The sequence below is a fragment of the Fistularia commersonii genome, chromosome 14 (genome assembly GCF_037954325.1).
Source record: "Fistularia commersonii isolate RoL2024-O1a breed Wild chromosome 14, RoL_Fcom_v1.0, whole genome shotgun sequence".
NCBI lineage: Eukaryota > Metazoa > Chordata > Actinopteri > Syngnathiformes > Fistulariidae > Fistularia > Fistularia commersonii.
The window spans coordinates 8,912,957-8,940,925 of NC_141297.1; the positions used below are offsets into that span (position 1 = coordinate 8,912,957).

At 43.0% G+C, this 27,969-nt stretch overlaps 1 protein-coding gene across 2 annotated transcripts; it reads right to left on the reverse strand.

Annotated features, from left to right (window-relative positions):
• spen (spen family transcriptional repressor) lies at nt 1-26,903 on the reverse strand. 2 transcript variants are annotated; one of them, XM_086159177.1, is made up of 15 exons: nt 26,542-26,903; nt 23,717-24,037; nt 15,816-16,430; nt 12,911-13,068; nt 12,556-12,756; nt 12,322-12,473; nt 12,104-12,229; nt 11,864-11,977; nt 11,666-11,779; nt 11,463-11,563; nt 3,517-11,335; nt 3,066-3,410; nt 2,512-2,706; nt 2,210-2,368; nt 1-2,096 (listed from the first exon to the last, which is right to left on the reverse strand). In XM_086159177.1, the coding sequence occupies exons 1-15, from the start codon at nt 26,622-26,624 to the stop codon at nt 1,965-1,967; spliced, it is 10,635 nt and encodes a 3,544-aa protein (XP_086015303.1). In that variant the 5' UTR covers nt 26,625-26,903; the 3' UTR covers nt 1-1,964. The 2 variants fall into 2 exon arrangements, with proteins under 2 accessions (XP_086015303.1, XP_086015301.1); XM_086159175.1 differs by lacking the exons at nt 23,717-24,037; nt 26,542-26,903 and adding an exon at nt 21,808-22,975.
• Nucleotides 26,904-27,969: the final 1,066 nt, after the last annotated feature.

The window sequence follows — 27,969 nt, forward strand, 5'->3', positions numbered from 1 at the left end:
TAAGTTAAACAACAATTTATTTTACAGTTTAAAATGTCCTCATGGAGGAACAGCAAAGTACACTCAAAATGAAGATTGATCAAAAGACAGGTTTCATATTAATCACCCTTTTAAGTTTTTCTATGATTTTTTTTTTTCTGATTTGTTTTATCAAAAATTATAAGTGCCTTCAACATAAACATAATAGTTTTCAGCTTGCAGTCATAGAAATATTTGCACCACAAAACTGACAAGCATGGTTTTTACTTTCAGCATCGGTTTTCGCACACCTCATTTCCCGTCTTTTTCAGACTGCTTTGTTTTGTTGCACAAAACAAAAAGAAGGACCCTGAAGAAAGACAATTATAAAGGGGAAATACACAAGAGCACGGATTGAGGACAGTATTATTTACAGCCTGGCTCATGGACACATTTAAGGGAGGGGACGGAGACAGACGATGGAGACATCCATGAGCGGCGTGATGAAGTTCAAGTCACATTCGTTGCCTTTATGATTACCCTTCAAGATTTCAAAACAAAGCATGCTATAGCACATTTGTCAAGAGTCATGGCTTACATGACCTCAGAACACAGTTCTTTTATGGCAGGGGATAACTTTCATACAGCAGGGGGCAGTAGAGGACTGTACTGGGGGGGGGGGGGCGAGGAAACTAGGACTACAAACAGAAATGAAACCCCTGCAATACATTGTTTCCTTCAAAAAATGTTTCAGTACTGTCATAACAGTTCACTCGATGAACAATACAAAGGAAAAGAAAAAGAAAACATGTATCAAGTGCGCCCTCTGAGTGGCAAAATACAAACTCACATATGAAAATAGGTTCTGATCAGTTTTTTTTTTTTGTTTTTAAGATACATCGTGTATGTTCTGCAAGACATTTTGGCACAGAATCAATTTTAAAAAATATTTTTTTGTGAATATCACTCCGGATACTGCACAGATCCTTTCCATCTGTCCTCTTGTTTTTTTCTTTTGTTTTTGTTTTTTTTTTTTTTTTTGTTGTTTTTTTTGCCCCTGCCTGAAGAAAGAAAGAAAACATTGAGATTTGATGATCTGTCTTGTAAAATAATTCACTTGGTCTCTCCATGTTGCTTCAGTCTTTAAATATTTATAATATTTACAGTTTCACAATTGTCCACAATACCCTTAAGCTTAAAGAAGATGCAAACAAATATAAACAAATCAGATATTGTTTATAGTCCCCTGTTGAGGCATTGAGTGTAAACTCTACAACTCGAAACATTCCCCTCGCGAGTTCCTGGGGCAGGGAACACTTCGGGACGGGGAGTTGAGTCTGGAAATGAAGTAGAAGTTGGCTGATGGTGAAGAAGCAAAGCGGTATGATCGAAATGATATTCGATCATTTTCCAGGCAATTATTTCCTCTTTTCTTGCGCAAGCATGGCTGATCACAAGAGTCATTCCATAACATGTATCATTTTTAAAACTCAAATCTGTACAATTCACAATTTTGTTTTTCCTTAACATAGTGCAATGATTTATCACATTGATTTCTCCTGAAAAAAAAAAATCAAAACAAAACAAAACAACAACAAAAAAATTCAGAATCACTTTTAGGAAGGTAAAAAATAAAATAAAAAAATTTAAAAAGTCCAATAGGAAGATCTCAATCCATAGCTTTATCATTGCTATGAATCAGAGAATGCTATGCACAACACCTCGAAAAATGGCAAAAAATGAAATGAGCAGAAATGGATATCAAATCCTGCTTGACCTTTCATATCCTCTCCAGAACAGCTTACATTTTTTTGGACTTCAATGTCAGTGGGTGATTTAAGGACTTGGTGAAGTGAAGGAGAAATAGTTGAATAAATGCTAATTACGGTTATCTAAAAAAGTCAAACTCATTAAAAAACATGAGGCAGTTCCAGTTTACAAAGCTGGACAAGTTCAAGAGGGCTGGTGTTGGCTTTTTTTCAGGAAAAAAAAAAAAATGGAGGTAATTAAACAGAAGCTATGACAATCATGAGGTGAGGGGAAATGCTGGAGATGCTGTTGAGAAGATCCGGCGCCAGGCGTGAAAGGTGGCTCTCCGAGAACTCACAGGGGGGGAAAATCTGCACCACATAGGCTGGCTGAGAGTACGGATATTAAAAAAAAAATGATGAGAAAGGGAACAAAATTCTGACATCGTTATGACATTTGACGAATTGAAAATTAAAACGTGCGGTAAAATATCAAGACCGACCTGATTGGAGCCAGGATTGGGCACGTTGATGATGCCGGCGGCCTGTTTGGCTTGCAGGTAGGTGATGAAGCCGCTTTTCAAGGCCTGGGTCTGACCGAGGACGTCGTCCTGGTCTCGGCCGCAGGGCAGAGCCAATAGCAAACAGTAGTCATTCTCCACCTGCCGTGAATAAATTTCTTTAACGTAACTTTTAAAAAAAAAAAAAAACAACAACAAAAAAAAAAAAAACGACACGCAACCTATTAAAAACGTTGATTTTCAGAGCCTGCTTTTTCCATTGGCATACAAACCGAAATACTCACAGCCATTCTACGTGCTACACTGTCCAACTGGGAAGACTCGAGTCTCATTCTCTGAACAATTCGGAGAAGAGGGCCTCCATCTGGGGGTGGCAGCGAGCGCTGGGCAAGTACGGTGTTGCCAGAAACGAAATGCAACTGGACGGCAGCTTGATCATTCTTCAGCGCCAAGAGGCCTTGCCATACGATAGGATATTTCTGCGACAAAAGTTGACAGAGTGGATTTTAAAGCCCGATGTGCTCGAGATATATTCTCGAAAAGAATTGCTTCTCGTGACCTCGGCTCTGTTGGCATTCAGCCGCAAGTTTGAGGTTGCAAAAGTATTTAAAAAAAAAAGCAATGGGCTTAACAACGAGTTCTGACATAAACACTGTGAGGACTGAGGGAGGAGTACATCTGATAAACTGAACGTCATCTTTGAAATAGTTTTGAGAATCATATAAATGAACACACACCCGGTCTACAAACACTGCAATGAATAGTCATAGATAACATTGTTAGGAGTCAAGAAACTGGATGATTAAGATCTGAACTTTGAGGATTCCACCCATCCTACCGTCAAAAGCTGAACCATGTCGATGGAATGATGTCCTGAATGTTCTAGCTTCGCTTCAGGCCGTGGATGCAGGGAACTCGATGAAGGCACTGCTGACAGCGGCGCTGGCAAGAATGCGGGAGGGCCTTTCTGCACAACTAGGTCTGACTTATGAGTAAGACTCATCGGGTTTGTCATGGCGGGCTGGTACGAAGGCGAGACTCTATCTCCTGGTATCCGCGACATGTGCGCCAGTTCTGAAGAGGAGGTGTGGCGAAGATGGGAGCTGTCGGACTTGGGCTCACTTCCTCCCGCTGCCGAGTGAGATATTTTACTCCTGTGGCTGAGATCGGGCTCCGGAGGGACCTAATTGAAAACAAATAAAAGAAAATTAAGAAATCTATATCACACGCTACAAGATAAAAAAAAAAACAAAAAACTGCTGAAATACAAGTGATGTGTCCCAAGTTACCTGTGTAGGAGCGATGCCTTGGTTTGCCAGACCGTGTCCCGACGAATGATGCCCGGGAAACTGGAAGCCCCTCACGTCCCGATAAACCGGAAAGGATCCCGTACCTCCAGGATGCATCAGCTGAACCCCGTGAGTATGAGGAGACACCATGATAGGACTAGATGCATGGACTCCTCTGATTCTACTTTCATTGGCTGGCGGATGTATTAGCTTTCCTTCCAATGCTTTGAGTGAATCCTTTGCCGAAATCTCTATGCTTTTCCTCACGACGGGACTTTTTGAAGGCCCGGAGATGTTGGTCGAAACCGCTCCGGTCTCCGAGGTACGCGCCAGTCTTGTCTCGACAGCGGCCTGCTCTCCCATTTGCTGGTGCTGGAGGATGCACTGATGTATGTCTCTGTACTGGTCCACACGTATGTTCGAATGAAGTCCTCTGTGATCGCCGTGAATCAACATTACATCCGATTGGAGCTGAGGCAGCGAAGGTCTACTGAGGGCTTGGTTAAAGTGTCTGCTGTCTTCTTCAGTTAAACCTCCACCACCGGCGCTTGATATGGATCCCTGCGGACTTGAGCGAGACTGAAGCACCATATCGCGGATGACGTTGGGCTGCGGAGTGTTTGATCGCTGCACCGGTGGGAGGGGAGAGGAAAGGGACTCGCCTCGTCTTCCGTAGTTTATGGCCGACATCGGCGGGGTGTTCATCCTGGCTTCATGAGCCGCCGACTGAGTAACGCTATGAGGTTGAATTATGACGGACGACTGCTCCGGGTGCGGGTGATGCATAGTTGAGTGATATGTAGATATTGAAGGCATGCCATGACCCAGGACAACAGAAGTTCCGATAGGCGAGCTACTTGGAGGACAGGCTTTGGCAAAGGGTGAAGGAGAGTGTACAGAGGTTTGAGGGGACTGGGGATCTTGTTTTAGGTGCAGCGTTGACCGATCGCGATCGGTCGGGATGCCAGGACTCGGGCTCATACATGTTCCCGACAGCGACGGATGGTGTGGACTCATGACCGGGCTCAGGTTAGGCTGCTGAACAGCTTTGCCGAGATCCATCTTTTTCGGTAGGGGGTCTGTTCCCATACCCCTCTTCGAATGCTGCTGTTGTATCACAGCTTGGTTGTACATTACGACTTGAGGAGAGCTAACCGGCTGTTGAAAAATTTTAACCACACTGCTCTGGGACGCCGTGTGATATAACGCTTCAGATTTGTCGCTTCCGAGGCTCTCCTGTTTGGTGCTGGAAATGACAGGCTGAGAGTTATACGACTGTCCGGTCAAGAGAACTCCCGTGTGTGCGTAAGCTGTAGGAATCGGGGTTACTTTTGAGTTTGGCGACTGGGACGACGTGATGACTTGGTCTTGCTTAATCTGAGATTTGGAGACGGATTGCTGAAACTCCATGTCTCCAGCACTTGCTTGAGGAATCTGACTGATTTTTGCTCTCATTCTGTGAGGTCCCTCTGTTTTCTGACCAGAGTAGCTAAGAACGACAACCCCCTCTGACGTGTTGACCCTCAGGCCACGGCTTGAACCTGTACTGTAAGGGGTGGCCTCAACAACTGAGTGGCCTCTTGTTCCATCTTCTATTATGTCCATGCCATGGTAACGATTGTTTTCATTGGGGTTTGATCTAAATTTTTGCTTGGAAATGGACAGACCGATGTTTCGGTTGCTCAGGGAAATTCGAGGGGTTTCCTCCGTATCATAAGGCAGCGGAATTCGACTGATGACTGAGGTAGCGGGAGAAATAACTGTATGCTGGGTCTTCTCTCCACAGTTCTGCTGCGACTCAGTCAATGGAGACGGTTTATGAGATGCGGACTTAGCCGTAAAAGACGGTCTCTCTTCTGGATGCAACGGTCTCGAAGCCATGGTTTCAGGCAGATTTTCGTTCTCTGACATCCGTGAGGGATCCGACAGCGCGGACGACATTATTGTGGTTGATAGAGAATTGCTATTTGATGCGGACACATATTTGGGTTCCATTAGGATTTTCCTCAAGGTACTAGAACTTGGGTCAACATCTGAAGCCTTGGTATCGGGTGGCATCGGGGGATTTATCGAAGACGTTCCGAGTGAAGCCGAAACGGGTATCGAAGGTGTGACCACTGTGACTTGGCATGAAGAAGCAACACAGATTCTACTTTCTTCAGATCTGGGAGGCCAGTCTGGTGAAATTGACATTTTTGCAGGTCGCAACACGGGTACGCTGAACTGCGATACAGGTTGTAGGCGAGCGGGGACGGGAGCAAGATTGGGAGTAGATGGGTCTGCTGCTTGTTGATGCTTTTTACAGCTGGAGATGTTGCTTGTACCTGAATGAAAGGCAGATTCTTTTGGTACAGGCTGTTCGACTTCGGGCTGTTCTGCTTCTTTGGGCGTGTCCACGGTTATAGAACTTGTGACATCACGCCTACATGTTGCGACAGCGGTGACCACGGACGCCGCTGCCGTTGCCCCTGTTGTAACGGCGGCAGCCTTCGGATTTATGGTTTCTGGGTCTTCTGGTATCGACTCAGGTAGCTTCAGAGGCACAGGCTCCAAATTTGAAACCTCCTCCTCGGCAATATCGCTTTTCTTGTGAACGGCGCCTTTGCGACTTCTTGACTTTTTGGGCGTTTTGGCTCGGACTTTTCCTGTTTTCTTAGGTGCCTGAATTATCGGGATATGCTCAGCTGCCTTAGATTCTCCGAGCGGTCCTTTCGGGCTGAGCGTCAGAGGGCTGTCGTCTGAATCTGCAGCAAGAATACTGTTGATAACCATGTGTGTTTCAGGTTCCATTATTTCACTCGAGGAGGAGTTTATCAAGGAATCGGGGGTCGGAACGAGAGCGGTGTAAGTCGGAGGAGACGTGAATCCATCTGCATCTGCTTCTTCGGCTGTGATGGAATCGATAGCGGCTGCGAGTTCGGTTTCACTCGCAGGATTCGCGCGTTTTTCCTCCTCGACCTCGACTTCTGGCTCCTCTTCAACAGGTGGCAGCGCGGCTGGTTGTCCTGAAGGTTGCATCTTATAAGGTCGAGGGGTTTGCTCGACTGTAAGCTTTGCGATGTGTTCAACTGCCTGTTCTAGTTCCATCTGACGTGCCCAGAGAGCTGCGGCTGGGTCAGCGGGAAGTTCAGGTTCAGAAAAAGTGTCTTCCTTTTCCTGCACATCCTGATCTTTTGACTCTTTTGGAAAACATGTCAGAGTTTCTTCATTCTCCTGTACCACTGTCTTGGTTTTCGGAATGACCGGTGCTTCGAATGACTCAGTGTCATCAGATCGAAGTAATCCTTTTACATCATCGACACTTACGCGTATCTCCAGATTTCTCAAGCTGTGAGATTTGTCTTCTGTGATTTGCTTGCTATTTCTTTTCAACCTCTGTGTTTTCATTTTAATATTCTTCTCAGTCGGTTTTCTTTCAGGGGAGCTTGTTCGTATGTTTTCAAGAACGCCCTCATCAGATTTCTTCACATCTGGATCTTTCAAGTTATTTTCCCTTTTATGGACGAGTGGCTTTGGGTTTTCGATCTTTTCGGAGACTTTCCCAAAAAGCTCCGAATCGCTTTTAGGTTTGAGGCCCAACTCCTCGTTATTTTCAATTTCAGCTTGTTCAGCCGATGCAGTAATGTTGCACGACTGTTTATCTATTCTACATGCCTTCTTGTTAAGCGGAGGAGATGAAGTCAGCTGGCTTTGTTGAACTTTCTGGGTGCGGGGAGAACGCCATCCCTCTGAGACTTTGACAACTTCCACGGTGGTTGACATTTCCCTTATTTCTGTTTTGTCTTCGAGTAGTTTTTGCTGATCCCCTTTAACAGGCGATATATCATCATTTCGTTTGACACCTCTTTTAGGTGGCCGCCCTCGCCTTGTAATGGTTGGTGGTATTTGCACATCTTGCTGTATCGATTCTTTATCGGTGCCACGTTTGCGCATGGAGCGTGAGGTCTCCACTACCTCTTTGCCAACTTGGTCTCCTTCATGAAGCGTGGCGTAGACTGATCTCACATTTCTGCGACGGGTTCTTCCAAGTATCAAACTCGACTCCAGGCTTTTTTCAGAATCCGATGCATTAACTGGGGATTTGGACGTAGTTTTGGACTCAAGCGCCGCTTTAGGGGCTTCTGCTCTAGGTGATGAGCCCCTTTTCAGTTTTTCTCTGTCTATACGTTCACTCTTTCGCGTTGCTGGTTTTTCTGTATTTTGGGAAGACTGCGAAGTACGTAAAACCGACAGTGGTTTCGACCTTTTGCTCTTGGGTTGTCTCCTGTTTGGAAATGGTTTGATTTCGACCTCCAGCTCTGGCATGCACGCCGAGATATCCGCCTCGTTTTTCTGAGTCTCATCTAGATGTTTTGTTTGTTGAACGTCGATATTAGGTTCTATTTCGGTACTTTCAGACTCTTCTTCAATCTTGGTAAAGTCAGAATAAGTGAATTCCACAGCCACCCTCTCGAAAGCTGTTAGGGAGCCACCGGGAGTGGGAGGTCTATCTACAACATTGCAATTTTTTTCCACTGTCAAAGTATCTTCCGTTTTTGATTTGGGTTCAGTTAAGTCTACTTTTGATTCGGTTTCATTTACTGGATCTGGAAGGACAATCGCAGGAGTTATTGTTAGCTTGGGAGGTATCGGTTTTACGTCTTCTGTGAGAACAGCACGAGATGGCGACGCCTCCACGACTGAATCCACTTTCCCTTCGAGAAATGTCACGTTTTGATCTGAGGAAGGTGTTAAAACGTCATTTTTATCAATCGGAGACGTTTCTTTAGGGCAGGGGGCCAACGGGGAAGTGGACAAGGTATTATGCGGACTGGCTAAACCGTCGTCGACTTTCAATGTCGGGTAAACTGCCTTGTCTGAAAGCACGTCGTCACAATTTGGCTCTTCGGTAGGTTTGATCTCTTCTGCTATTGAATCATTCTCAGAATTATGGGGGTCCTTGTCTTTTAGCTGTTGAAGTTCCAAAAACCGACTATGGAATAGTACTGTAGGCTCTTGTAGGACTTCACCTCCTCCGCACTCGGGCTGAACCTCTGTCGTACAAGGATTTCCCAAAGACCTACTGACGCCACTTTCTAAATCTTGATCTTTCCGTTCAAGGTGCTGCAAACGCCGGGTATCCTGTTCAAATATTGAGCTATGCAGAAACCGAGAGGCGAACAGTTCTTGACGCTCTTGGTCCTGAGGCTTCAGTTCTTCCTTTTTATCACGCATCTTTTCATCGCAATTGGTGCGAATCTTCTTCTTTTTCATATACCAAGAAGGAATGGGTCGTGGTGCCAGCTCTACCTTGTCTTTATCTGAACAACTGTGTGATGTTGGAAAACAAGAGGGAAGAAAGGACCAGTTGTCTTCCCTGGAGGAATACAATGTCTTGGCTCTTTCGAGGAGCGCTTTTGTGTCAGGGGTGATCGTTTTATCTAATGCGAATGAATAAAATTTGTTCTTTTCCAAAGACGCAGAAAGTTTCAGGTCCGTCATCCTTTCGTCTCTCTCCCGAAGAATATATGATAGGGAACATTTGGACTTGGCAGTGATGTGTTTATGTTCTCCGTCCTCATCTGAATCAGTCTGTACTTCTCCGGGCTCTAAATCTTGCGCAAGGCATTTTCGAATACTTTCACGTTTTGCGTGATCGCTCGGAAAATTTATTTCCATTCTCAGCGAGTCTGATTTGATTCTTCTTTCCCAACGCTGCATCAAATCCTCATCACAGCCAATCAGAGAGGACTTGAGCTTCGGGGGCTCAGCGTCAGATGCCTGAAAATGTCTCGGTGTCAGGCCCAAACTATTTTTCAAAGACTCTGTGTTTGGAAATTTGTCATCTGCTGTTGGAGATGATCTTTTTTCTTTATTTGTTACTGACAAAGACACATGGGCTGTTTCATCTTCCTCGGTCGTAAAAAATGGACCGCTTGTTGTTGAGGATGTTACGCTCTGATGAATGTCCTCGCTGAACTTTTTGGAAGTTGCCGAATTCCTCTCTCTTTTTGTGTTGACTGTTTTTGCGTTGCCATCGAATTCAAAGTCCATTTTTTTACGTTTGCACGACAAGAAGTCATCATTGGTCACATCCTGAAATGGTTTTCCAGCATCATGCCTGATATAGTCCTTTTCAAATTCTCGAGTCTCACTTCTAGGCGGGGTATCGTACTTGGCGTATTTTTCGAGGTCACAAAGTGCAGGTCGGAGCCAATGACTCTGTTCGTTTTGTTTTGCGCAAACGCCGGTCGGGTCAATGTGCTCGAATTGCTCTTCCCCATCATCCGAGTCTCGGCACTTTGCCCGCCCTTGTTCGCACAAAACCGTCTTCTTCTGTTCTTTTATTTCATCCGGATCGAGGCTGCCGTCGTCCGACGGTTTTGTGAGACCGGAACCATTTTCACTTTTCAAGGCTTCCGAATCGGTTTTGAGATAGGGGGAGTCTAACTGATCGATCGAATCATCCAGGAGCTCTCCCTGCTGCGCCCGACGCTCCAGTGAAAGGCCGGCGGAACCGCTTTCACAGTCACGTCCATCTTTAGGACTAGTGAGTGACACCATCCGAACACCTTTATCCCTGTGGTGCTCCTGTTTAAGCGTCCCCTTCGTGAAAGGGTTCTTGTCCAGATCCGTGTCCTTAGAGTTGTTCCATAAACAGGTTCTAACCACGTCCTCATCACTTGATTTTTTCTGTCGCTCATTCCTTCCCGAGTCTTCGAACCGCCTTTTCCTTGCGGCTAAACGGTCGATATCCAAAGACATGCCGGCGTCGAATGTCATTTCTGCTTTCCCGTATTTTTTTGGCTTTATTTTAGAATCCTTCTCGATGATTTCCACTAAACTGTGAAAATTTTTCTCTCTAGGTACCTTTCCGTGCTTCGGGATATCGCCTTTTGATGGCTCCGCACGCAACGGAGGACTCCTTCGGTCAGCTGAGGGTGACGCGAGTCTCGGACTGTCACTCCCAACCCTCAGTATTTGCTTTTCTTGAACTGCGTTCCCTATCAGTTTGCCCTCCTTTTCTTTCACACGTGTTAATTGAACCACACAAGGCAGAAGGTCCAACCTTCCTTTGCTTGAGCTTTCCTTTGCAGTTTTACTATTTTTACTTCGAAGTAAAGACTCGGGGGTAGCATCTCTTTCAATTTCGGGATCCGTTTCACAGGCTTGGATAACGGGTGATGCAATTTTGAGCTTCTTAAGCCTCTGTTTCTCACTTTTCTCCTTGTCCCCTCGGTCTTTACGGCCAGTCCGCTTTTCCTTTTCCGCTAAGTTCCCTCTTTCGATTTCGAAAGCGCGTTCCTTTTCAATTTTGTCATTTTTGATGTATCTTTCGGTGCGCGTCTTCTCGGGTTTTTCGAATCTGGGCGGGGATATTGAACTACAGCTGCCGCTTCTTTCGGAAGATCGACAGCAAAATTTGCGGTCCGAGTCGCTCGGGATCCTTTCAGAGAGGGAAGGAGATGCGGTGGGGCTTGCAGGACGACGTGAGGCAATGTGGGACGGGCTTTGGCTCCGCTCGATGGTCCTTCTACCGTGATCACGTCCTCGATCCGTCTCGAAACGTTCTCTTTCTCTTTCACGTTCCCTCTGCAAATAGCTGTATTTGCGGATGTCCTGCTCATAAGGGTCAGCTCTATATTCCCGATATTCCCGAGGGTCTTCAAAGTATTGCGGATCGTAGTAATCTCCCTGATACGGATCCCATTCGGTGTAGAACTCCCGATTTCTGGTGGGGTATTTACGACGTGGGTCCTCTGTATAGGACCCCGATGTTCGCACATTTTCATAGTATTGTCTTTCTGCTTGAAACTCATATGGAGTGCGCCGATCATCCCTGGTATTAGTAAACACAAAAACACAAGCTTTAATTCATTTGATAATTTCACTCTCGTCAGGTATCATTCATTCTAGCAATTAGAGAGTTTGAAGGTAAAGTCTTTCCATTCCAAAACATAACGAACCTTCTTTCAGAGAGAATGTCATAAAAATCTCGTATATCCTGGCCAGACGCTTGCATCGAACGATAGAAGGCCATCTGACTTTCCTGATTGGCGAAGTCCACCTAAAAAAAAAAAAATACAAGCATTGCTACGCTTACAGACATAAAGCTGATCGGACATAAGAGTGACTTACCAACATCTCCGGTGACTAGAGTTTGATTTACCTTGATTTTACTGCCCCCGATCTTCCATCCCTTTGTGTCTTTAACAGCCGCTTGTGCATATTCAATGTTGTTATACAAGATAAGGGCCATTCCTTTCATTCGGTCAAATACAACCTGCGGAAGACAGAGAAAATGGAGTCCCAAGGTGCCAGAAAGTAAACAATGGCCAACTATGAGACGGAAAATAAGCAGACTTACCTTGACAACGTGTCCATAGCGGCAAAAATGACGGGTGAGAAATTGCTCGGTAGTGTTTGATGCCAATCCATCCAACCAAACACAAGTTGTGGGCATACTCTTTCCAAAGCCCAGCTGGAAAGACAGGATATATCATCAAGCAACTTTGTACAAGACATGCTAACAAACACTCTTTGTCAAGTATGTATTCGGGGGGATTTAAGTAGGGATCTTCTGCTCGGTATGCTTGAGAAACCGTACCTTTAGTCTATTGTTACCAAGGTATTCGCCGTCCATTTTCTTTATGGCTTTACAGACACTTGCAATATCGCAGTACTGTAGAAATGCATACTGAGGGGCTCCATTCACCTTCTTAATGTCAATATCCTATGTTGACGTATTAAAACGAAAAATATACTGTCAGTAAGCACGGGGATACAATCGAGCACGGTCTCAAACCAAGGGGAGTAGTAACCTACCACTATTTCACCAAAACGTTGAAAGATGTTTAGCAAGTCATGGTATGTGGTGGTCTTCTCAAGGTTTCCGATGAACAATGTCCTTGTGGCCTTTGGATGAAACTCATCTATCCTTTCATCCAGAGGCCGAAACTCATTCTCGCTTTCTGTCTCTGGAAAAAATAGGGACCGGTTGAAACCTCGCGCAGATTAATAATCGTACTCTTGCTACAAGAGTTACAAGTCAAAACCTACCGGGGCCATTCCAGGCTGTGACATCGATTTGCATTCCAAAAAATAGCTTCCCCTTTGACGCTCCCAGCGCTTTCTCTTGGTCTTCTTGCTGCCGGAAAAAGACGAGTCCGTAGCGCTCCTCTGACGCTCCGTGGATTTGTACCGAAGTGACCTTTCCATGTTTTTTAAACTCATGAAACAAACCATCTTTGAGACTTGTATCTGCAGAAAACAGATCGAATGATTAAAGAATGCATACCGAGAAAAGTTGCGGTCAGTGCGTTAAAAAAACTCGCTTTGGAACTACATGCGTCAGTGTTATTTTTTGCATTAAGTTCTTTGTGCTCACATGCAGGCCGATCCTCATGCAACTGACCTGTAGAGCGCACGGGAAGATTTTGGACCTTTATACCGAAGCTTTTACGTGGTTCATCCTTGTCGAGAGAAGACAGAGGAATTGCTGATGGTGCTGGAACAGCGGCAGACTGCACTGAACGTGCTGGGGAGTCATCACTTGAACTACTGCTGGAATCACTGTAGCAAAACAGTTTAATGGTCCATTACAAGTGGTTCCAACTCACATTTTCTGTCTACTATCACCTTAAAATAGAGTGGTTATCTAATGGTTGATGTCTTTGTCCAAGAGTCCGATAATACTCAAAAACGTTTATCATTTGTAGGTTATATTCTTTTGGTTCTCTTGACAATGTTGCTGTTTTCCATTTCTGTCGTCAGTTTCAACATAAATTGTGACGACTCTCGGCCGAGTGTCTCTGACCGTCCATAACTGGGTCACTGTAACTGTTGTTGTAACTGTTGTTGTAAAATGGACAAAATCTTCTGTTCATAGTTAAAATATTTGAAATTGGACAAACCCGGATGTTCAGTGAGGACAATGTGCGTATCGTTTTTTTTTTTTTTTTTTTTTTTTTTTTTGACAATTCAAACCATTCACGCTTTTTTGTGCTGATTTTGAGAATGAAACACAAGACCACTAAAGCACAAATTTAACATTTATGTAAAAATGTAAATAGTCAAAGAGATTTGGTCTTTTAGCTTAAGGGGCAACATGCGTTCCAACAAATCATTCGTTGGATAATAGCATAAAGGATAGTGGCTAATACGTGATGAAAGCAATAGTGCAATACACACCCTTGGTATGGTGATATAGCCTACTAAATGGCTATTTCAAAACAATTTATCTTTAGACAATACTGCTATTTATTATTTTGCAAATAGATTAAATAGAAATAACAGTGCATAAAACCACATCAAATCAACAGTGACTGGATCTGTTGGAAAAGGAAAATATTCCTTTTCCCGATCCCTAATGTTTTATTCATCGCTGCATCTAAATATCAGTATATAAAGACATTTTCACATCTTGTATACGCTGATGGATGCCACATGCATCTTTTTTTCCTCAACCCATTCCCATCCCTGTCTCCGTTTCTCCGTTTTCTCGGCCCGCTGCTGTTTTTTTTTTTTTTTTTCTTCTCACTTTCTCCTCCTGGGCTCAGACACTCCCGGAAGTGCTGCTGACGGAGCCTGGCCTGTGGGAGTGGGCAGGCAGCCAGCACTGGCCAGAAATTTCCAGTTCCAACTGGATCTCACGGAGGCGGGGGGGTGGTGGGGGGGGGCATTACCCATACACAGAGGTAGGCAGTGAGAAAAATATACCAGCCGTCTCCTGAAATTCCCCCCACAGCACTACCTCATCAGACCACATGTGTCGCCCCATGATGTGCACGGATACGGGCTGTCGTTGATGCCGTTTCAAAAAAAAAAACAATTACGACCGTAAATGAGCGATGTGAATCCATCCCGTGCAGCAAATCCCGTTAACTAAAAAGCTGATAGAAAACAGGGCAATGCAGGAGCAAGGCTATCCTCTGCTTAATGCAGATTTTTTGTTTTTACTTAACAATGCAGATCAACATCAAGACAGTCTGAAGTAACATAAGGATTGAGGTTCAGAATTAAAACTGGATTGGCAGAATCTGACAGAAACATCCTCAGTAGATGCCTCTGTTAGAATTGATATACACGGGATTTGCGTTGGGATGAGATCTGAAAAGCGAATCCTCACCTTATTTTTACCCTTAAAATTTCTATTTTAGAAGTTCAACCATTGAAAGCTCAGAACAGCAGTACAGTGACCCGAATCAGAATTCCCGTGAGCGATCACCTGAGCCAAAAGAAATAGAAATAACGCAACTCAAAAGGTGCGTATATTGTTTTCAGAACTTGTCATTGGGCAGCCCGTTCTTGCGGCGAAGTGACTCATTTTGCCTCATATTGTACACGAAACCCCTTGTTTTTTTTTTTTTACATAATTCAAATGCTTACATAAGCACCGTTCTGCATTTAGGGATTTCAAAAAGCTTTCCTGTCAGGATCAAACCATACAAGTGAAGCATTTTTCCAGCATTGCAGCGCTTGCACGTTGTTTATATCTCATCTAGGATAAAGCATGGAAATAGGCAAAAAGAGAGACAGAGAAAGTCTATTTTCAAAACAGCAATGTCTGTCATGGTTCTTGCAATGGAAATGATGTTTTTCCTAAATGTTCAGCGTGTTGCTTCTTTTGTAAAACAACAAATGAGCTGTGGAAACCATCTGCACCACCATCTGTAACAGTTTTGCTGTAGATGCCTTGAAATTAAAAAAAAAAAAAAAAAAGGCTTTTCTTTTAAATGACATGACTATCCTTGAAAAAACATTTAGACTCTTTATATGCTGACGGAACAGATATGACGATAGCATGAGAAACAAAACCCTATGAAATGTATGTGAGCACACCTTGTAAATTTCACAAGTATACATTTTTCTGACAATTTCCAGAAATAAATGCGCATGCAAAGGATTGGCTTCTCAGCAAAATTGAAGGTGCTACTGAAAAGTGGTTGCAGAATTTAAAAGAACAAGTAACAGGCTAGCAGAGGCAATGGGAGGAGATAATCTGCATTCTTTTTTTTGAACAACATAAAATAGTAAGTCCTCCCTGGATGAAAATCAATTCATTGATCAATGTATTTAGAGCTTCAAGAAAAAGCATTTTGCAAAGCCTGAAGAAAATTGATGAAAAAAAAAAAAAAAATGGAACAGTCAGCTACGATGAAATCGAACGAGATTCACTGAGTAATTGGAATTATAAGGTGACCTAGGAACTTCAAATATTGACTTACCTCTTAATACTTCCGAAATGAAATTACAAATGCGCTGCCACTATGACCTCGACACTTGCGAGCGCCTAAAAACTTGACATGAGCTTTACTCACCTGTCACTTGTACTGCTGCTGGTGCTGCTAACTGAGTCTGAACTGGAGGAGCGGCTGCGAGAGCCCGACCCGCTGTGGGAACGTGCCGGACGGGTGGCCTGGCTTGCCAGTCTCTGAGGAGAGGGATTTCGAGAATGCGTCGAGTGTGGAGATCGGCTGCGGCTGTGGCGATACGATCGATCCCCGCGCCGACCCCGTTCCTCGCGGTAGAGGTCCCTGTGAACCACGCTTGCCAAAGTAAACGGTTCTCGGGCCCGCGACTCATAGCGAGGCTCCGGCGTCTCAAAACGACAAGGGCTCCTGCTGTGAGAACGGTAGAAGCCGACCCCGCTCGACGTCGATCCTCCGGTTCCTCCCGATGCGGTACCCGCCGATCCACTGGTTCCAGTGTTGCCGACAACAGCGCTGACAATAGATCCACCGACTCCGGATGACACGGATGTACCGCTTCCACTGGAGGTGCCGGACCCGGTCCCAGCTGCGCCCAGAGTCCTTTCTCTTGCGTCGCGATAATAGTCCGTTTCATAGTGCCGCTGGCGCTCAAAACTGCTACCAGGACGCTCATGATGTCCATAGGCACTGTGATCGTATGCCCGTTCCCGACTCTCAGTAGTCCTAAACAGGAAAAGAGAAAGGCCATCACATTACAGATAAAGTTTTGACATTGAAGGAATCATCAGAAAGTGGACAAACAGGACTTTCAGTTGTCTCTGGTTGGTTTTATAATTAAATAGACAGAGGGGACAAGATTGAGCACTAAGATACTTTGGGGGGGGGGGGGGGGGTTGCGAAGCATCTAAAACGATTCTTTACCGATAAGACTTAATTCATCCTGGTTGAAGTGCCTGAGCGTTGCCGATGTATTGTGGCTCGGTGTTCATACAGTAGATGACGAAAGGTTCTTCTGCCTCGAAGCAAAAGTTTTAATAGAATAATGAAATACGAAAGCTTTCTATTATGCATGTCATATTTGTTCTATGTGTGAATGCAAGATTTCAGAAAAGTCTTCTACAATCCACCAACAGAAAAGGGGTTTTAAGTCAAGGTGCGGGTTCCAAAAAATAAATATCCATTAAATTAATTTTTTATGACATATTAGTATTACAAACGACTACTCAAAAAATAACTTATAATAAAGGATTTACACTAAAGATGAGAATGTGTACTTTGAGAGTTGTCAATTTATTTATTTTTTTTAAATCTAGCAGCTATTAAAAAATAACTACTTGAGGCATTTTATTATCTCGTTGATCGAGCTCACATTTTTTTAGTAGCCATGCAGTGAGGATTTTGTTTATTATGGAACATTATTTAACACCACAGGCTAAACTGCAAAAGGCCCTCAAGGCATGTTTAAGGTAAAACAATACAAATAAAAACATTGTGTTCAGACCTAACACCTTTGTGATCCAAACAATCAGATTTAAACTCTGTAATAAGGTGCTGTGACATTACAGCATTCATTTTACCAAACCCTTGGGTAATAAGTGGGACGGTCAGTAACTTTCTTTAAATTTTAATGAAATTATAGTTGGCCAATGAGGAATATGGTTTGATACATGCATCACATATTCTTATGGGTTTCAATAAGTTAAAGAATTGTCCAGCATGAAAAAAAAAAAAAAATCAGAGATTGTGGCCCTACAGTGAGAAAAAAAATGCACAAGACTTAAATCTAATTCGCATTCCATCAGAATTTTACACAATAATTAGCTGTAACTTTATTTATGCGTAACATTTACGGAAGCTGAAACTGTCATTTCTATAGTCTCTCTGTAGTATACAGATTGCCGCAAATGCTTCTCCTATTCTGTTTTGATTTGTTTTGATTTGTCTATTGCTAAAAAGAGATTCATGTGGCGCTTTCTAGATGGAAGTCCTACGTTATGATCGTACCAGGATGTACCAAATTTTCATTTACATCTAACATGCAAATACATAATCCTTGGTTTCTATGTTGCCAAATTTTCTCACTCCATGTCCAAGTACTTCATGCAAATCAGCACTTTCTACAATATTGATACTTCTACTTCTTTCAACATTTTAGAGAAAAAAAATAACGACTGAAACTGTTTTGATCTGCGGTCCAGGTATCAGCTGGATGATCTGCTTCCAATCTCCCTTCAGGGTGAAATCAATGTAAGATGTGAAATGCATGTTAGAAGGTCTTAAATTCGGGATAAATAATGCAGCACTTTGGAATTTGTTTGCTCTTTTCTTTCCGATTGTTAGAATCCTCCAAATCTTTTTTGATTAGAAACCAATTTGGACAATCAGACACACTTTACATCTTATCTATTGATATATCTTGCTTGCTGCTAAACTGTTACACAAACAAGTCATTTCTCATGAATTAAAAAAAAAGCACTTCATAAGAAAGGGAAAGTTATTGTTGATATTGTATATTTAGATACAGCATAATTGGCAGCAGTCTTAGCTGAGTATTTTCTTATAAGTTGTCAACATGTGGTGACTCCATCAACATGAACATTTGAAGGGTTTTATTTGAAAGGTATTAAATTGTGTTATTCAATTTCCCAAGGTACATTTTCTTTTCTTTTTTCACAGCATTTTGGATGACTTGGTTTGGCTGTTGCAGAAATGAACTAAGGTACTAAAAGATAAACATGAACAACCACAACACTAGTGCTAAAACCCGTGTTTAAAAAGTTTGGTGTAATGAAGTGATTCAAAGTAAAACTCTTAATCTTCCATAAATATGTGAATATATCCACAGCAAGTACTGTTTATGAATTAAGTTCTATTATTACACACTGACCTTTTAAACTAAGTATCTCTGATTACATTAGGTAGGAAGAGAAGGCTACTACCATTTATCTGACAAACTATTTGTCCCAAACAATAATCTGTTGTACGAATATATTTTCATTTTCTACGCTTTACGGATATCTTTGTCTGTCTTTTCACAATTACTGACTGCATTTCAAGGCTCACAAGTTTAGTCTGTCATTATTTTCAACCATTATAATGCAGATAATCTCATTTGGCTGAAATAGAAATATTCACTTGGGTAAAATATTAGAAATGGAAACACGCCATTATTGCTTAAGGTAATAAATTGAAGTATTTTATTGATTTCCTTTGTCATTAGGATCTCACTGGGCCTAAAGGAACCGTATAGAATAAAAATACTCTGTCCTGACGATAGAAACATGCTTGTTTATGTGGTTAGAACTGTATTTGCATTTTACTTCTCCATACATTCAGCAGGTCAGAGGCAAAATTCTGTTTCTTATTTGATTTAATCGTGTGTGCAGGATTCATGAATAACTTCTATGGCATAATGATGTCTGCTGTGAAACTGATGGATTACCTTGACCCCTGGATGCTCTCAAAAATGCTAATTTGCTGGCGTACGTTCACCACTCAATGGATAACCTTCTATTTCACTTTATACGGATCTGGCTCTACATTATTCATGAAGCTTAAATATAATTCAGTAAGACTTTTTTTGGCAGAATTTCCATCAGTGTTTGATTACCAGTCTGTTTGCTGCATGCTAAGCACATTTGCTGCTTTTAACATTACGTGAGCAGCTTTTAATTAGAAGTAATGCATTCCAGCAGCATGTTAGGAGATGGGATCCATGCATGTGAAACAATTCACTTGAAATTTCCAAAATTCTCAAAGCATTATACATGGTAGTTGTATTGATGGCAATTTATAGAGTCGAGTTCACTTGGCAATTCATACATTTGCAAGAATAAGGTAAGGAATAAGGAATAAGGAAGCAGATATTGATTATTAAACAGATACATTTAAATGCAGTTAGAATTATCATACTGACTGCACAGCCATTGAAGGCAAATATTTAATAACTAAAAAAGAGGTAAAACTGGGCTTTGTTTTGTTTTTTTACAAGAAAAAAATCTGACAAAAAGATAACGAGAAGTGAATCTTCCTTCATCACGAAATTTGGACCAAATGTAATTAACAATATTAGCCTTTGGATGGCAGTATGTATTGCTGTATATCAACTGTATTATCTACCCTTTTTCCTGCACTTAGGATTGCAGAGACACTGGAACCTATCCAGGTTGTCATGGAGCAAAAGGCGGAATACAACCTGTATCGGTCGCCAGTCTATCGCAGGACTGTATCAAACTATATGTGCCTAAATAATAGTGTATCCTTCCTTTTCTAGGACCTTTGCCATCCGATAGCATGTTGACCATTGCCTACAAATGGAAATGAGGTGGTAGGATATTTATTAAAAATCTCTTACAGCTTCCTCAGCCATTTTCTTGTACAAATTGAAAACACAAACATAAATATCCAGGCGTAAATACTTAACATCGGTATGCGAAGGAAAGATGCATTATATTTCTCAGTTCCTCTTTTCTGATTAAGACAACATGTCTTTGAAGTAAATATTCATTAAGTAACATTAAGGAACGCATTATTTTCTGCAATAACGGATTAGTCATTGAATTAAGTGTCAAAATGCAACTTGCAAGCAGCTATTTTTCCTGCTGCCAATTAGAGGTAGTATATATTGTTAAATATCTGCTTGATACGCAAGACAGACAACTTCAGGATAACTTATATGAATAGCTTCGCATATCGGAAAATAGCAAAAGACTACAGATATAGTGCAAATTCTAAACAAAATATTTTTGTGGTGCATTTTTAAAATACTTTGTATTTATGAGTTAAATATAAGATAGCTAAAATTGGGATTTATTGAATTTATACTAGATAGCTTACTGAAAGAAACATTATTCATGATTTCAAATTATTGGTTTTAAAGGCCTGGAGGCTAGAAAGGCAAAAGTCTACTATCTAATGATTGTAACTGATAAAAAGCTTAATAACAACCCTGAGTTAGATTCCAGTTAAGGGAATTTCACCTAGCAATTTTTTTCATCTATAAACAACAATTTACCTATGGCTAGGAGCGCCAAAATTCAATTTAAGAGATTTGAAAAAAGGTCCTGCGGGTGTTTTTTTTTTTTGTATAATAATTTCGTCATATCTCTATTCCCCTCCCAGTGGATGATTCTTTGCACCCTGGGCTGTTTTACAGTATTGATGTTCTTGCCTTTTACTGCAAGGCAGGTACAAAAGAAACTGGACATGGAGCATTTTTTAAATTCACTTATCGTCTATACCGTTTATTCTGCCCCCAGGGTTCACGGTGGGGCTGGAGTCAATCCCAGCTAACATTGAGCACGAGGTCTGGTCTAACATGGAGGGTCGAGCACATAAGGACACATTCAAATATTCATTCTCGCATTCCCAAGTACTGAAAATTTAGAGTCTTCAATCAAGCTACCGCATGTCTTTGGATTGTGGAAGTAAATGTTTTCACAATCGCCCCCGGGGGACAAATAATTTAAATTCAAATTCAAAAAAACGAAGCCGAAAAAACAAGAGAAAATCCACACAGGGAGAACGTGTAATCTCCACACAGAGAGGCCCCGGTTAGAATCAAACCGGGAACTATCTTGCTGTGCCTGTCTCACTAAGACATTTAATTTCTTTTTTTTCCCCTTTCATATTGTCATATTTAAATTTCTATCATCAACAAGCTGTTATTTTGTGATCAAAAACCATATTTATGTGTGACAAGACCAGAAAAGTAATCCTTTAAAATAAAATAACAATATGAAATATTGTATTTTCTGTTTGAATGCTACATGACCCTTAATAAAAAAAAAAAATGACTCCACCATCCATTTGACGTATATTTAAAAGAATACTTTTTGCTTTAATATTTGCATGAAAAATGCTGTGACGTTTCTGTTTTGTGTTTTTCATTAAAACGTGAGCAGAAAATAGCAGCTGAAGGTGGGATCGGGTAAGTGGAAGAGAAAAGGAAACGGGTATGGTATAGATTTCTGCATACAGACATACAGGCAGTAACATCACTATCAGCTACTGCGGTTAGTGGGAAAAAAATGGAGAGACAGGGATTCAAACTAGGGGGTTAGAGAGGACAGCTAAAATACACAGGGCAGGACATACCAACCTTTTGAGAGAGTGGTAACTTGACCTATAATTCCAAATACAATCTAGGGAGATAGAGCTTTGTGAGCAGAAAAAAAGTGGGCAAAAATGTCGAGTGGAGGGGGAAATTATGAAGAAACACAGTTCATGTTAAAAAAAAAAAAAAAAAAATGTAATCCTCATCTTCATGGGTAACACACTTCATGTTTGGAGATGAGCTGGAGAGTCTTATTTCAATTACAATGATGAAAAGAAACACGGTCTTCTGTGCATCCGGGTTCCGATGTTTTGTAGGCTAGAAAATGTCACTTCCGAGTCAGTATATCCATCCAAATTTTGAGTAGTGTCGCAAATTAAAGACACGCGTGATATCCAAAGGTCAGTCTTCAGGTAAGGACATTGATGATTTCCATCGATGGTTTACAAGCCAAAGCTGACAGAAAATTTAAGACCTCTAACTTCATCTGTGACGGCCAGCACGATCCAATTAACAGCAGCGAAGCAGTCTAATTCCATTACCAGACGGTGGGAAATCTGGTCATGACGGATTAAGAGTAAAGATGACTATCAATGGTAATCCATCTTCTTGCTAGAAATGGCACCGTATTCATTCCCAGTGAGAAGAACATGTGTCCTTGATCTTCGTATCGGTTGTCTATCCGCGATTCTCCTTTCAGAGCAGAGGAGCTTGCGCGTAAGTCCGAACCCGAGCAGAGTCAATGAGAAATGCACTTCAAGGGCCAAACATTGCAAATTGTGTGTGCGATTGTATCCAATGATTAGTAATAGTTCCAGACTCAGAAAAGGAGGAGGTAATCCACAATCATCAGGTTATTTATCTCCAACGGCAAGGATGGCACAAATCTCCAGTCACAATTTCCAGCATTTCTCTTTGAATTGTACAATCCAGGCTTAGACCGTGTTTGTCCTCGGAGAGTCTTTTAAGTCTCATTGGTTGAAAGGTAAAAACCAAAAACTAAACAAAAAAAAAACATTATCTCCACAAAAATGAGGCGTCAAAATGGTTCATTTGCTCACTTGCTTCTTTTGTCTCTACTGAGCAGAGATCTCCCAGCACTTAAATTGCAATGCCCTGATTTCAGACTTAATCCGAAATAAAACAATGAAAAAAAAAAAAAACAAAAAAACAAAAACAAAAAAAAAACAAAAAAAAAAAAAAACAAAGAACCAAGAAAGTGACCCATACCTTTAGAATGACAGAATATCCTTTAGGTGTCTGGCCAGTGTTAATCCAGTACCGGGGGTAAGTATCCTGTGTAGGGTTATCCGTAAGACTCCAGCCCACCAGAGAAGTAACACTTCCGTGAGTTGTGCACAATTGAAAACCAAATTACTCTAATCCAAACAACACACATAATGCGTGCTCTTGCTTGTTTTAATACATGAGGAAAACGGTGATATTAATCCACCAGGCCGGGCACACAACTCCAGATTTGGGGCGGAATCCCAGGGTTGGCCGCTGGACCACTCTCTCTTTTTCTCTCTCTCTCTCTCTCTCCCTCTCCCTGTCTAGGATTCTCCAATAATCCCGGGAAATTTTACGATATCCAATCGTTGCCCCGTGCTTTCCGCAAACGATACATCCAACTCATAGAGATGCTTTAACTTACAGGGATATTCCTGAACAGCCATTTACACCGGGGACTATTTCTAAAGAAACAGATACACCAACATGCTCACTTTACCGAATATCTGGGTATCCTACCGGTAAGCACGAATCCAGGAGCGCTGGCCACGCTCTTGACTTTAAATGGGGATCGCTATAGGATTTCATTCTTGAGCATGACCTCTTTTTCTCCTCTTTAACCCCCGGACAATAAATGAATTGATGGTGGAAAGATGCTTGGAGGTGACGTGTTTACCGGGAAACCGCGGTTCCCCCTGCCTTCAGAGAAACTTTGTCCACTTACCCGTCTAGTCTGCGTTCATAGCGTCCATCTCTGCTGTGGAGCGACGTAGGGGGGCCATATACAACCCCCCCTGCCGCCCTTGTGAACCCTGATACATCCCGGCCACGAGAGCCTATGGACAGACTATCGTCCAGCCCCCTGGCGGCACTGGGAATTGTGCCTGGTTCATTGTAATCTGTGCGCAGGTCTCTGTCTCCCATCTTGTTGATAGCATTATGAGCCTTCTGAGCACTTTTAATGTCCACAAAATCCACAAAGGCTGCGACTCCACCTTCCGAACCCCGTTTGGGGAGGACCTTGACGCTTTCCACGCGACCATATCTAAAAGAGAAAGCAGAGGGAGAAAACGAGGAGATGACTGTCTTTTCAACAATAGCTTTTTGAATTTCGAAACCTGGGTTTCCGCTTCAAAATTCCGAGTGAATTATATCGCATGGGGATGAATTTGTGAGCGTATTGGTTTTTAGTCACGCTTTGGTAACATGCATCTGTTTGCGCAGTAAAATTCGTCACACAAGCACAGCTCCTTTTGTTTTTTAAAGGTCAAAAAAATTGTTTAAAGGAAACCAACTCAGCCGCAGAGAAGATGGAAATCCGATGTGTGCGCTTATGTTTGTGTGTGTGTGTGTACACATGTCTGAGTAGGGGTGGGAGGTGACTTTGCTTATTTTTTTTCGCTGGGTGGTGGCAACAGTAACCCAGCAACTGGACCTCCAACCTTGGTACGCTGCATGTTAATAAATGCATATGTTTCTAACATTAGCATTTTTCCTTGGAGCCTCCTTCATAAGCTCGGAGCAACTGGAAAGCACAAAGATTGCCTCTCTTGCTCTGTGTGGGTTTATCGAATCGATATGCATTTAACAGGCCGGAAGACTCACTGGGTTTGACTATAGGCGACGGCTTTTATGGCAATTGCACGTCTTAAAAAATTGAAAATAACGGGACACCTATCTCTGGATGTTTTGATAGATGTGCATGCTATTGTTTGCTTAACGAGCCTGTAAACGACAAAACAAGCCCCTTAGGTGTGGGCTGCATTGACTGATGGGAAGCCCATTACTCAAAAATTTATAAGTCGAGGTTTACAAAGCCTGCTATCATCAGCCCTCCTCCTCCTCCTCCTCCTCCTCCCTCCGAGTCCGACGTAGACAGCAGGGTACCATAAATTTATTGGCATGCCAGTTCCCAACGCTGAGCGGCAGCCGACGCCATTTTAGAAGAGCAGTTCTCACTGCTTACTCATTCTGCCGTCCCCCATCTTCAGTGACTTCTATCACACACACACACACACACACACACACCGGGCTGTCATGCACCTGCACCCCCCGGCTGCCCCCGGGTGAAGGCTGCGGTTCGGGCGCCACGCTCGCTTCCGATTCCGCTGTTGCAAAACGACACGCTGCCCGATCGCCGTCCAATGTTGGGGTGCATCACAGTAGCGGTGTGGTGTAAATAAAATTAAAAAAAATAAATAAATAAAAAATAAAAAAAAAGTGCACGCAGATATACCGTTATTGTGCACCCTGATGGGTTAATGGAAGTATGCATGCACGATCCTTAAAAAAAAAAACAATTTAGTTTGCACAATTTGGTATAAAATACGGATATCGATGATTGTAATTTTGCAGCTTTTGCTCGGATATGGCGACGCCTACGCGCCGCTTCATGCAGGCAGACCGACGGCTCCCGGCAGCCCCGCTCCCCCCCCCCCCCAAACCCACCCCCGGCGCATGTGGACGGAGAGGCGGACTGCTGTTTTCCTTGACAGTCGGAAGGCGTGAGCGCGCACACGGAGCGTTCTCATGTACGATTTTGCACGGACAGAGGAGGACAACAAAAGAAGCCCCCCGATGATGATGATGATGATGATGATGATGATGATACGGATGTTCCGTACGCTCCGGCACACCGTGCACAGTGCAGATCATTCAAACCCCAACAAAGTGCTGGTCCGATTGCGCACGGACGGCGTCAACGTCGCAAAGATAACCGTTTCGGGTGATCGTTGAGGAGAAGGGGGGTGATCGAAGTAGCCCCGGAGAGCCACGTTTCGTTTTCATTCACTTCAGTCGCATCCAGCTCGCCAACAATGAACCTGGATGTCGCGTCAGCTTTCACTCACTCGTGTCAAACAAGGGGGGGGCTAACGCATTGGCGTTGCCCAGATGCTACGGCAGGTACACCGGATAGTGTGCGAATTAACCAGACGGTGTGCAAGTGCTCTAACACACACACACACACACACAGCGTCAAGTAAAACACCGGGTAACTGATTGAGGCGTCTGAAAATACGCACACACACACACACACGGCGATTGTACTGTACAGCCAAATGCAGACTGAAATGGGTAATTCACGCACTGCTAGCTGCAAGTTTGTTTACGATGACGTTACAATGATAAGCGAGGAGAAGGGGATGTTTTTTTTTTTTTTAGGGAAATGTTTTTTTTTTTTGAGGACCAGGTGGAGAGGGCGAAGAGGTAAAAAGTCATAAGGGATACCCGGTGGGAATATAAACACGCATATAAAGTTCGCCTAGCCTACCAGTTAATAGCCATGTCCAAATGACAAGACCATATGTGTATTAAGTGGGCGCCCCGGAGCTCCAGCTACGGCATTTCTATTCTGTTGAAGCCCCGCGTTGATGCTTCACGGAAGGCTGACAGCACAGTTGCCAAACGGGACTTTGTTACTGAGGAACCTCCTGCTTCATCCCTACTTCACCGAAATGTGTCACAACAGAGAGATGCTGGCCGCGCACTCGTCCTTACATTACAGAACACACACACACACACACACCGCTTATCGGGGTTTCTACTTACCGCTTGAAGTGCTCAATGATTTTCTCCTCTCGCACATTTTCGGGTAAATTTCCCACCCATAAATGTCTGGTTTCCCGGACCATACTGTGTGCTCCTGCTCCGCGATCATACAGATGAGTTTGCTATGCCAGTTTTACTCCCGTGCAAAATAGAATACATTCGCAAGATACACGTCGGACAAGAAGAACACACGGCGCAAATCATTGACTGGCCGTTGTGACCCAATGTAAACCATCAGGTTGGATCCCTGCACGCTGTTTGATACTCTTCACTGTTAAAGCGCGACCTTGCACCTCGTGAACGCGCCTAGGACTGTTCCCGTGACTAGGCGCGCCCCTGACACCATGCGACCTTTGGGTGTCGAAAGAAAGCATGTAGCTTCCTAAAAAGATGCAGCAAGTTCGCTCGTAATGAGGGGCACACCGCGCAGGCGTGGCTTTGTGTGTGAACTACTTTCTTTTTTTTCCGCTCGATGAGATAGCCGCCCGCCACTGCGCATGCGCGAGAAAACCCCAGGTTGAAAGCTCGTACGGTGACATCTGAGATGCTTTGACTCAGGAGGATCCCATCAGTGCCATCCGCGGGTGCAAGGGTTGGGGGGGTTGATGCAACGATGCAGTTAATCCACACGGGGATACGTATGATATTCGCACATTGTTCGCCTTTTAGATAATGCTACCTTTTATCACTTTTGAAGCACAAAGCCTCAGGCGCACTCCCTTTGGACTGCTGATTTACGACAGTCACTCATCACTCTTGAGTATGGCCTGCAAATCAGAGGGTGTAATTTGAAAGGGCCCGATGTGTTTTGGGATGGGCTCCAGCCACCTGTTAACTTGATCAGAGCTAGCATTTAAGAAATGGATGGATGAAAGGATGTAATTACTGAGGACATATTTAGTCACAACATATTACACTTGTTGTCGCCGCTGAGTAGTTAGACCATGTAAAATGGGGGGATTAGGCCACGCTTGTTAACCCCGCCGTCTTCCGTTGACACCCAGTTGAAAAAGCTACGCATATGATTTTGATACATAAAACAGAAACTCGGGCCTGCAGGAAACAGGAAACCAACAGCCTGTTGTTGACCCCGTAAACATTACTGATCAGAACATTTGAGTTTGAACCCATGAACTCCAGCAAAAGTCTGTGACTTGAATGAAAGTTGACATAGACTTGACAAAGAATATTTATGCACGCTACTAACCAGAAAATCTGTTTAGTGACTGTAGGAACAGTCTACAGTGTTTGTTTCAGATTTTTTCTTCTTAAATATCCAACACCATGTATGTCTAACATGCGTATGCTGTAATTGGATGACAGGTTGAAGGATATGCCGAGAGAAATCGAAATGCAGATGTTTCCAGACAGGACACAGGACTTGCAAAATGATGTTGCGAGTATGAGAATAGTTCATATTTAATTCCA

What these genes read in the sequence shown, in the direction of transcription:
- spen (XM_086159177.1), bottom strand. Translation starts at nt 26,624, where the DNA reads ATGGTCCGGGAAACCAGACATTTATGGGTGGGAAATTTACCCGAAAAT. An exon ending in ATCATTGAGCACTTCAAGCG is followed by an intron (nt 24,038 to 26,541) that starts GTAAGTAGAAAC and finishes TTTCTCTTTTAG; the next exon opens with ATATGGTCGCGTGGAAAGCG. An exon ending in CACAGCCTGGAATGGCCCCG is followed by an intron (nt 12,474 to 12,555) that starts GTAGGTTTTGAC and finishes TATTTTTTCCAG; the next exon opens with AGACAGAAAGCGAGAATGAG.